Raw genomic sequence first — 11,184 nt, forward strand, 5'->3', positions numbered from 1 at the left:
CTGTTGCGGATTCTGTGTCCCCCCTCTCTCTTTGCTCCTCCCCCACTCGCGCCCTGTCTCTCTCTGTGTCAAAAATAAACATTAAAACAGAAAAGAAAGAAAGGGAAAAAAAGGCTTTCAGCTTCATGGATTTTCCTCTATTGTTTGTCCATTTAACGTTTTATTCATATCTGCTCTTAGCTTCATTATTTCTTTCCTACTATGTATTTAGGTTTTGATTTTATGTCTTCTTCACAAAGTGACCCCTCTATCGTTAGCAAACGTCCTCCATCCCGTCGTATTCCTTGTCCTGAAGTCTGTTCTGCCTGCTCTTAATATAGCTACTCAAACTTTCTTATTAGAAGACTTGCATGGTGTATCTTTGCCCATCTTTTTACTTTTACCGTATCTGTGTCTTCATAGAGCGCATTTCTTATGCGTAGCATATAGTTTTGCTTTGCCTTTTTATCCAGTCTGGCAATCTCCGTGTTTTAGTTGCCACGTTTAGACCATTTGGAATAAATGCAACGAGGGCCATCGTTGAGTTTAAATCTACCACCCTGCTATTTATTTTCTATTTGCCCCATGTGTTCTGTGTTCCCCTCCCTGTCTTTTCGTGACTCCTTTCAGATTGAGTAATTTCTGGAAGTTCACTTTATCTCCGCTAGAGAAGTGTACATATTAAACCTAGGGTTCTAGGGATCCTAATATGTGTTTTACCTCATTATAGACCACCTTCAAGTAATTTCAAATCACTTCGCACGTAACGTAAGAACATTACAGCAGTACCCTTCCAACTACCCACTCGTGTCCTTTGTGCTATTGTTGTCATACCTTTTATTTCTATAGCAGTTATACACCCCACACCGTGTTGTCAATATTTTTGCTTTAGGTGGTTTGCGACGATTGAGAGACATTTTGAAGGGAGAAAAAAATGTTTACATTTACCCACATACTTTCCAATTCTGGAACCCTCTTCATTACTTCATGTAGGTCGAAGTTCCCACGTGGTATCATGCTTGCTTGTGGAGAACAGCCTTTAACATTTGTTGTAGTGCAGGTTTTCCGCTGACAACGAGTCAATCTCAGCTTTTATATGTCTGAAAAAGTCTTTATTTTGCTTCCTTTTTTCATTGAGGTAAAATCGAGATAACATAAAATAAACCATCTGAGAGTGAACAGTCGAGTGGCATTTAGCACATTCCCATGTAAAAGGGTTGCCGAGCAGGGCTGGCACAATGAAGAGAGCAGCTGGGGAAATCGGACAAGCTAGCCTTGGATAGGAGGGCAGGGCTCTCTTCCACCGAGGCAGGGAATAGGCAAGGGCGTTTGCTGCTGTGGGCCAGTCCGAAGATGTGATATGGGGCACGGAGCTGACAGACTTCTTGCCCGATGGTCAGAGAGGAGAGGAGAGGAGAGAGGAGAGGAGAGGAGAGGAGAGGAGAGGAGAGGAGAGGAGAGGAGGGAGAGCGTATCACAGAGGGCCTGGTAGGTCGCCGGGGGGACTTTGGCTTTGACGCTGAGTGAGATGGGAGGCACTGAAAGGTTCAGAGCGGGAGGAGGAGGGACCTGACTAGTGTCCTATCACTGCTCCTGAGTTGGGGCTCTGCTGGGTTGGTGAGGGTGAAATAAGGGGACCACTGCAGATAATTACGAGGTCTAGGGTCCTTATTCAGGTAGAAGCTTCTGAGGGACTGACTTTGATATCCTTACGGGAGGTGCATGCACCGTGGCTTCAAGGTCTGTGCACCTTGTCTTGGTGTGGGGTTACCGATTCCATTCTACTGGCCTCTACCTTACCGCTGGCCTCCTGAACCTAGCCTCACTCCCCCAATTCTGAGTCTTATGTTCTTAAGCTTGAAACCTGTCTCTTTTTGTTGTTGTTGTTGTTGTCTCTGGACCTTCCCTCACCCCTGCTGCCTTGTGCAAATTGGAACTCCACACTTGGATCCTCATCTGACTCTGAGTTGGACTCTACAGGTGCAGGTTTCTGCGCATGGTTCCGGGCAGCTGGGGAATGAGACCCGAGTGTCGCTGTTCCTTCTGGAAGGGCTGGCCGACGCAGAGGAGTTGAGGCCCTTGCTCTTTGTGATCTTTCTGCTGGTCCACAGCGTGGCTGGGCATTGCCAGCCTTACTGTGATGGACTCCCGACTCCGCGCTCCCATGTACGACTTCTTAGTCAACCTCTCACTGCTGGACACTGCCTATATCTCCAGCACGGGGCCTCAGGTGCTGGAACACCTGCTGGCAGCAGTGTGGACCGTGCCCTATCGTGCTTGTCTTCCCCAGATCTTCTTTCTCCACTTCCTGGCTCCCTGGGAGTGCTTCCTGCTCACAGCCATGGCCTGTGACCGCTATGCAGCCATCGGCCGGCCACCGCACCACCTAGTCCTCATGGGCCGACGGACGGACCCGGGCAGGAATGGCTTCCACCTCCCGCCTGCTTGCCTTGGCCGATGCGTTCGCCCACACCGTCCTCGCAGCTCCACTGAGGTTCTGTGGGCCTCGCCTCATCACCCACTTCTCCTGTGGCCTCCCTCCACTGACCAGACTCTCTTGCTCAAGCACGTGGGCCAGCGAACTTGCCCTGTTCATCTTCAGTTTCGTGGTGGCTCTTGCACCCCGTGCCCCGGTTGCGATCGCCTGTGTACGTGTTGTGGCTGCGATTCTCAGGATTCACTCCGCTGAGGGCCGAAGAAAAGCCTTTTCCACCTGTGGTGCTCACACCACCGTGGTCTGCATTTTCTACATCGCTTCAGTCCTCTGCTACATCCTCCCCAGCTCTGCGTGCTCTGGCTTGCGGGACCGGGTGCTCTCTGTGCTGTACGTGGTCCTCACCCCCATGCTCAACCCCGTCATCTACAGCATGCGAAACAAGGAGGTGAAGAGGGCTTTGTTCAAGGCCCTCGGGAAAGAAAGTGCCTCCTAGGCACTGGTCACATCAAATCAACGAGGAGTGTCCCCGGCTCAGGAGTTTCTCACATCCGAATGTGCTCCCAGTGCTAGGTGCCTGTCAGTCTCCACCTGCTCCACACCCCACCCTCGTCGCACACTGGATGCCATATGGATCCCTCCCTGTACAATGTATTACACGAAGGCACCAATTTTGCTGTGGACCAGAGCCAGGCTGTGACGTTTGCATTGGACATGGCAAGGGGCATGGCCCTCGTACACACTCTAGAGCCCCTCATCCCACGACACGCACTCAGCAGCCGTAGTGTAATGATTGATGAGGACATGACTGCCCGAATCAGCACGGCCGACGTCAGGTTCTCCTTCCAATGCCCTGGGCACAGGTATGCACCTGCCTGGGTGGCCCCTGAAGCTCTGCAGAAGAAGCCTGAAGATACAAACAGACGCTGAGCAGACATGGGGAGTTTTGCAGTGCTTCTGTGGGAACTGGCGACACGGGAGGTACCCTTTGCTGACCTCTCCAACACGGAGATTGGAATGAAGGTGGCAGTGGAAGGCCTTCGGCCTACCGTCCCACCGGGCGTTTCCCCCCATGTGTGTAAGCTCATCAAGATCTTCTCCAGGGTGGGGCTGGCACATGCCAGTGCTTTGGGGGTGAATCCAATCACACAGGAGTTTGAAATTTCATGCACGTGATCCATTTGGTGAATCCTATTTTGGGTGCCAGGTTTCCCCCCATTTTCAGCAACGATCAAATATTTCTGTTGCTCTTTTTTTTTTCTTATTCTAAAACACTGTTTTCTATTTATGGAAGTAAAACATGGTCATTGCCTAGGTTGTGCAGTTACAGAAACTTACAAAGTGACCAAAAAAGAAAAAAATGCCCTCTATAACCTCACCACCGCGAGAGAACCTCACTGTAAATTTTGATGGTTTATTTCAGGTTTCTTTTTGCACTACAAATGTATGTGCACGGGCGCCTGGGTGGCTCAGCCGGTTGAGCGTCCGACTTCGGCTCAGGTCCTGATCTTGCGGTTCGTGGGTTCGGGTCCCGCGTCGGGCTCTGGTGCTGACAGCTCAGAGCCTGGAGCGTTGCTTTGGATTCTGTGTCCCCCTCTCTCTCCGCCCCACCCCTGCTGTGCTCTGTCTCTCTGTCTCTCTCTGTCTCTCAAAAAAAATGAATATACTTTAAAAAATTTTAAAAAACCAAATGTACGTGCATGCACATTTAAAGTAGGAAAGCAAAACTGGAATCATAGTGCACTTACAGCTCCGAACGCTTAGATATTTAAATTTTTTTCCACTATAATGTATGTTTATTATAAAATCATTCATGCCTTACACAAAGGTGTGTTGTTAGAAAGTAAAAATTTCCCATAAACTCAGTGTCTGCAGTAACCATTATGATCAGTTTTACGTGTGTCCTCCCAGACTTTTTCCTAGGATATAGTCCTCTGCGTTTATAACGGTTTTTCTTTTGCTTGTTTGCATACATAGGATCATACCGATCAAGTAGGCAGTTGGTTAGACATGAGCCAGAGGCAAAGGCGGTGTTAAATAGGTGACACATTAGAAGCCTGAGGGCACAATGTCCTGACTTTGCGGCTGTTAACATCCTGGTCCTATGGCTTCCAACACCCCCAGGTTGACAGACCAAGGGCCACAGGTGCAGAACAGGGGCTCTCCTCTTCAACCTTGGCCTCAGGGTAACCTACAGCTTCATTACAATAGATTTACATGGTTTTGTTTTCAACTCTCCCCGCCCAAGGGAAGATGGCCATGGACTCTTCTGGCCAGAACCTTGTGGGTGGGGCCAGAAAAACTCCCCCTCCCAACCGGTAGGAGGAGTTGCGCACATGATGGGAAGCACCCTCAGTGGGAGACCCCCCTAGCTGTGACCCATCCGGAACCTATGCAAACATACAGAGAAAAGACACCCCCAAACCCAGACACCTCTGGGCCTGTCCGCTCTGCCACCTGGAGAGTGCACTGTCCTTAATAAACTGCTTTGTGCTTGCTACTTTCCTTCTGGCTGTCCTTATTTGAGCGCAGATCCTCATGGAAACGTTCCGTGGGGGATCCAAGAGTGGAAGCTTCCATTCACGCTGTGTAGACGCTCCCACTGGTAAACAATACCCTGTACCAAATTGGCTGTTTATAATCCTTATTCCAGGAATCCCACGGTCCCGTCATTTGTACGATCTTCTACTGGGCTGTTTGTGTCTTTTACGGATTTATTTGCTAGGGGTCACTTGTGTTTTGAAGATACTCACTTTAGTTTGCCATTTGGGTTACTAATGTCTTCCTAACTTGTCTTTCCGTTTTATTTATGATGTTTTCTTCCATAACAGAGCTTGACACCTTTGTGTAATTAGACACTGGTGTTGGTTTATTTGTGGTTGTGGCTGTTTGCTTCTGGATTTTGCATCCTGCTCTGTTTACTGTTTGACTTAAGAATAAGGTCAAGACCGGCTTTCTTTTTCTTCTGACTCGAGTAACCCAAATAATTTCACCATTGTTCTTTACGTACTCTTTCAAGTTGGGTTGGACTCTGGCTTCTGGCTCTTCATTTTACATCTCTTTCTCCAGGCACAGCTCTGGCTTGGTCCCTTAGAACACTGCTTGTGTCCTGGCTGAGAAACCTTACGCTCCCATGAGGACATGGGACTTGTGCTCGACTTTGGACATCAACTTTGTAGCCACCCATCTGGGCCTTTCTCCCCATATCCTTCACTCTCCTACATAGTAGAATAATGCTCCCTCAGCCGCTAACCAGGTAATATGCCGTAATTACAGAAACCTGGATCAGTAGGTCATGGGGGAATGTACAGTTCCTACAAGATCGTGAACTCAATAACCTGAAAACTCTATCACCACTGAAACTAGGGTTGTGTATATTTAAACATATGTAGAAATATATTTCAATTTCTTTTATTTCTTTTGAGAGAGCGCGCACACATGCACATGAGCGGGGTGGGGGGGAAGCAGAAAGAGAGAGAGAGAGAGAGAGAGAGAGAGAGAGAGAATCTCAAGATGGCTCCATGCTCAGCACAGGGCCCTATGCAGGGCTCGATGCCAAGAACTGTGAGATCATGACCTGAGCCAAAATCAAGAGTCAGACGCTTCACCAACTGAGCCACCCAGGTGCCCCTGTACAATCTTTTTAAACAAAACATTCATAGTAGTATTATTTACAATAGGTTTTTCTTAACGAAAGAAGAAAACCCCAAATGCTCCAGTATCCCCAGTGCAACAGTCCTCTAATCCACTGATGCCCTAACCTCTCTCTCTCTCTCTTCTCGTTCTTGTCCTCATGTTTCTCCCTGCACCCTTCGAAGGGCAATCCAAGCTGAGCCAATCAAATCTCTCTGTCGGCCGGTCTGTCTGTCTTCCTCTGTCTCTGTCTGTCCCTTCTCCCACACCAATCCCAACTTTCTTTACTGTATCCTTCAGGCCGTTTCCTCAGAGAGGCCATCCCAGATCACCTAGCCCAAATTTGCTGGAGAAACAAATGTGCAAGAAGAAATGAAGATGCAGGTTTAGACCCTGGTGAAGACGACACTTCAATTCAGCGGAGACATATGGATTAGTCAATAAATGACATTGAGACACCTGAGGAACCTTGGGGGGAAGGGGACAAAATTAGACCAATGTCATCTTTCACACCACAATAAATTCCTTGTGTGTTAACATTTCAAAGTACTAGAAGATGGCATGAGGGACAAATTTTATAATTTTACAGTGGGGATGGCTTTCCCTTGGACATAAACTACAAAAATCCTAATGACAATAACGTACCACTTGCATACATTAAAAAAAAAAAAAAGAGGTTAGAGAGGGAGGGAGCCAAACATAAGAGACTCTTAAAAACTGAGAACAAACTGAGGGTTGATGGGGGGTGGGTGGGAGGGAGGGGAGGGTGTGTTATGCCCAGAATTCGTGATCCCCAAAGACCACCAGGGAGCCGAGTCCGATGCAAAAACAAAAGAACCTTTATTCGAGCTAGCTGGAGCTCAATCCCCTACCTGCACTGACGCAGCGGTGAGATACCAGGGAGAGAGAGCGAGTTTCAAAAGCACAAAGGTTTTATAGGGGTCTAGGGGCAGTTGGTGAGGTAATGGCTGTGGCCTCGGCCGATTGGCTGGGGAAGGGTCGGAGTCCTGTTACGCAGGTCGCTGGGCGTGTTTTGATCAGGAAGTTTGAACGGGTGAGCGGGAGGTTACTCAAGGGGAGGAGGCGCGGTCTGAGGTGTCTGTGATTTTCCCGGAAAAGGGGTCATGTCGGGGACATAGTCACTCAAGGTGGAGAACACAGAACAAGATGGAGTCGGCCGGCGTAAGCCCGCCCTTTCATTCCCCCCTTGTCATGTAACTTACGGACCCAATCATGGGACCGGCTGCATTTATGGTGACAAGGGGAACAGAGTTTGGAGGTTTACGCTAAGTTCTGGGAAGCATGTGTCCCTGGGGTGGCTCTGGGAGGTCTAATTAAGTATTGTCCCTGAGCTGGTATCTATGATCTGCCAGGTGATGTTTTGGGGGACGTGGGGACTCCCGGCAGCATGAGCAAAGACAAGCAGAGTTAACAGAGTTACCAATATTAGGTGGGTCGAATGCGCTGTAGCTTGAGCTTGAGCAGGTTGTGTTGGTCCCGACTGATGGCCCATCGCGTGACGAAGTCCTTCCGGATCGAGGAGGGGTCCGCTGGCCGAACGTGGGTGTGATGGACCCAGGTCGCGATGCCGTCTACTTTGAGAGCGGTGGGGGTTGTCAGCACTACAATGTAGGGTCCCTTCCAGCGCGGCTCGAGAGTCTCTCGGTGGTGCCTCTTGACATAGACCCAGTCTCCCGGCTTGTACTGATGAGGTGTCGGGGTCGGGCCAGCCTTGTAGATGGCACGGAGGCGCCGCCAAATGTCCTCGTGCGCCCTCTGGAGCCCTCTCAAGGAAAGAAAAAGTTCTTGATCTTTAAACTCTGCAAGAAGTTCAGCTCGAAGGCTGGGAATAACAGGGGGTGGCCTGCCAAACATGATCTCGTAGGGAGTAAAACCCAGAGTGTAAGGAGTGTTTCTAACCCGGTAAAGGGCGTACGGTAGGAGAGTCACCCAGTCCCCGCCAGTCTCCATGGTTAATTTGGTAAGGGTCTCTTTTAGGGTTCTATTCATTCTTTCTACCTGTCCTGAGCTCTGGGGCCTATAAGCACAATGTAATTTCCAGTTTGCCCCCACCGCCTTGGCTACTGCCTGTGTTACCTGCGAGATAAAAGCTGGTCCATTGTCTGATCCTACCATGGCAGGAAAACCATACCTGGGTAAGATGTCTTCTAGTAGCTTCTTTGCCACCGTCTGAGCCGTTTCATGCTTGGTTGGATATGCCTCCACCCAGCCAGAGAAGGTGTCTGTAAATACTAAAAGATATTTATAACCATACTTTCCTGGTTTGACTTCAGTGAAGTCGACTTCCCATTGGGCTCCCGGTCTGGTGCCTCTGAGCCTGGTTCCTTTTTTATTTGATGTGGCTCTCACGTTGGTGAGTTGGCAGGTCTTGCAGGCAGATACAACTTGCTCTGTTTTGGTGTCCTGTTGGTGAATCTTGATTCCGGCATGTCGGATTAAGTCTTTTAATTTTCGGGCCCCCATGTGAGTAGACCGATGCATGTGCTCTAATAGTGAGACTCCGAGCCGGTCTGGCAGCACGAGCTCCTTGTTAGGTGTATACCACCATCCCTTTATCTCCTGGGCCATGGGGAGTTTCTTGATCCGCTGTAACTCCTCCTGGGAGTATTTGGGCTGGTCTGGTAAAACTGGGTCTCCCGGGTCCGGTAGTTGTATGGTCATGGTGGGGACTGGAGTAAGGGCTACTGCCTTGGCTGCCTGGTCAGCCTTTCGATTACCTCTAGCTACTGGGTTATCAGCTTTTTGGTGCCCTTGGCAGTGGATAATGGCTAGCTTGGCAGGAAGCCATAAGGCCGTAAGCAGGTTAAGTATCTCCTGCTTATTTTTTATAGTCCGTCCTTCTGCCGTCAGTAACCCCCTCTCCTGATAAATTGCCCCATGAATATGAGCTGTGGCAAATGCATAACGGCTGTCTGTGTAGATGTTAAGCCGTTTTCCAGCTCCCAGCATCAGCGCCTTGGTGAGGGCTATGAGCTCCGCTCGTTGGGCTGACGTTCCGGAGGGTAGAGCCTCCGCCCATACGGTGTCCGTTTCGGTGACCACCGCTGCACCCGCATACCTGTGTCCATCTCGCACAAAGCTGCTGCCATCAGTGAACCAAGTAGCCTCGGCATCGGGGAGGGGCCGGTCGGTCAGGTCCATCCGGAATCCATGTACTCGTTCCAGGATTCCTGCACAGTCATGTAGTGGAGCACCTAGGTCAGGGTCGGGCAGCAGGGTTGCAGGATTGAGGGCTGCACTGGGATGGAACCGCACCCGTGGAGGGTTGAGTACGAGGCTCTGGTAATGAGTCATACGTGTGTTGCTCATCCATCTGTCAGGAGGCTGTTTCAGGACCCCTTCAATGGCGTGTGGGGTCGTGATCCAGATCTCCTGTCCTAGGGTCAGTTTGTCTGCATCCTTGACTAGGAGTGCTGTCGCCGCAATAATTCTTAGGCATGGTGGCCAGCCGGCAGCCACTGGGTCTAGTTTCTTAGACAGGTAAGCCACTGGGCGGTTCCAGGGGCCTAAGGCTTGAGTTAGAACCCCTTTTGCTATTCCCTTATGTTCGTCTACAAAGAGGTGGAAGGGTTTCGTAATGTCTGGTAGGCCCAGGGCTGGGGCACTTAGGAGGGCCTTTCTTAACCGATTAAAGGCAATTTCTTCTTTTTCAGTCCATTTAAATGTTTTCCCCTCTTTGGTAGCTTCATATAGGGGCCTGGCGATCTCAGCAAAACCTGGAACCCAGAGGCGGCAGTAGCCGGCTGATCCTAGGAATTCCCTCACTTCTCTTCGGGAGGTGGGAGTAGGGATCTTTAGGACAGTTTCTTTTCTGGCATCTGATAACCGCCGCTGTCCGCCCTCCAGGATATATCCCAGGTAACTTACCCTCTCCCTGCATATCTGAGCCTTCTTCGCGGATGCCCAGTACCCTAAAGCCCCCAGGGTAGCCAGCAGGTCCTGGGTCCCTCGCTCACAGTCTTTGGCTATGTCGGCAGCAATCAGGATGTCATCTATGTACTGTAGGTGAGGCCAGGGTGCTCCCTTCTGTACTCACCCAGGTCCTCGTGTAGTGCCTCGTCGAAGATGGTGGGCGAATTTTTGATTCCCTGAGGTAGCCGTGTCCAGCTGAGTTGCCCACTGTAGCCCTCCTCCGGATCATGCCACTCGAAGGCGAACAGGGGTTGGCTCTGGGGTGCCAGCGGCAGACTGAAGAAGGCGTCCTTTAAATCTAGTACAGTATACCAGACCCTGGAGGATGCCAAGGAGCTCAAGAGAGTAAATGGGTTGGGAACAGTTGGGTGTATGTCCGCGACCCTCTTATTTACTTCCCGGAGGTCTTGTACCGGTCGGTAGTCATTTGTGTGAGGCTTTTTGACCGGCAGTAAGGGGGTGTTCCAGGCAGACTGGCAAGGAACTAGTACCCCTAGGCTTCGTAGTCTCCGGATGTGTGGCTGGATCCCCTTCCGGGCCTCCTGAGACATGGGGTATTGTTTGATCCTTACCGGACTCTCTCCTGGCTTGAGCTCTACCAGGACTAGGGTCCTATGAGCGGCTAGTCCCATCCCCCCCCCAGTCTCTGCCCAAACCGAGGGGAATTCTTGTAGCCATCTGTCTATATTATCCTCTCTCGGGAGCGCCTCCCGGTGGAGGAGGTATTCATCCTCCAGTTTCATGGTCAGTACCTGGATGGGGTGGCCCTTGCCATCGGTGACCTGAGGCCCCCCTTGTCTGAAAGTTATCTGAGCTCCAATCTTGGTCAGTAAGTCCCGTCCTAACAGCGGGTAGGGGCATTCTGGTATTACCATAAAGGAGTGGGATACCCGGCCCGTTCCCAAATCTACTGTTCTTCGGGTAGTCCATGAATACTGGCTCATACCAGTTGCCCCTTGTACCCAGGACTTCTTGCTGGCTAGTTTTCCTTGTGGGGTGCGGAGGACCGAATGTTGTGCTCCGGTGTTGACAAGGAAGTCAACAGGGGTCCCCTCCACTTTAAGAGTTACCCTGGGTTCGGGGAGAGGGTCCGAACCCCGACTCCCCTAATCACTTAGTTCATCTAGCTCTAGGACTTTTACTCGATCAGTCTTGCTTCCTTTCCCGCCGGCCCTTTTCAGACAATCTCGGGCCCAATGCCCTAT

General features: G+C 50.5%; 2 protein-coding genes and 1 pseudogene across 2 annotated transcripts in view; 2 read left to right on the forward strand and 1 right to left on the reverse strand.

Annotated features, from left to right (window-relative positions):
* The first annotated feature begins 942 nt into the window (after window positions 1–942).
* On the forward strand, window positions 943–2,930 carry LOC125932099 (olfactory receptor 3A3-like). Its single transcript, XM_049644515.1, is given in 2 exon segments — window positions 943–2,383; window positions 2,385–2,930. Coding segments are annotated over 2 exon segments (789 nt in total). The 5' UTR covers window positions 943–2,119; the 3' UTR covers window positions 2,910–2,930.
* On the forward strand, window positions 2,923–3,589 carry LOC125931437 (integrin-linked protein kinase-like; annotated as a pseudogene).
* Window positions 3,590–6,869: 3,280 nt separating this feature from the next.
* The window catches only part of LOC125932101 (uncharacterized), a 6,200-nt gene continuing 1,885 nt past the window's right edge, over window positions 6,870–11,184 (reverse strand). Inside the window, 2 exon segments of the mRNA XM_049644519.1 lie at window positions 6,870–10,071; window positions 10,074–11,184. The exon segment at window positions 10,074–11,184 is cut by the window's right edge and continues 162 nt beyond it. Of these exon segments, the coding sequence (XP_049500476.1) occupies window positions 7,493–10,071; window positions 10,074–11,184 (3,690 nt within the window). The 3' untranslated portion in view covers window positions 6,870–7,492.

The sequence above is a fragment of the Panthera uncia genome, chromosome X (assembly GCF_023721935.1).
Source record: "Panthera uncia isolate 11264 chromosome X, Puncia_PCG_1.0, whole genome shotgun sequence".
NCBI lineage: Eukaryota > Metazoa > Chordata > Mammalia > Carnivora > Felidae > Panthera > Panthera uncia.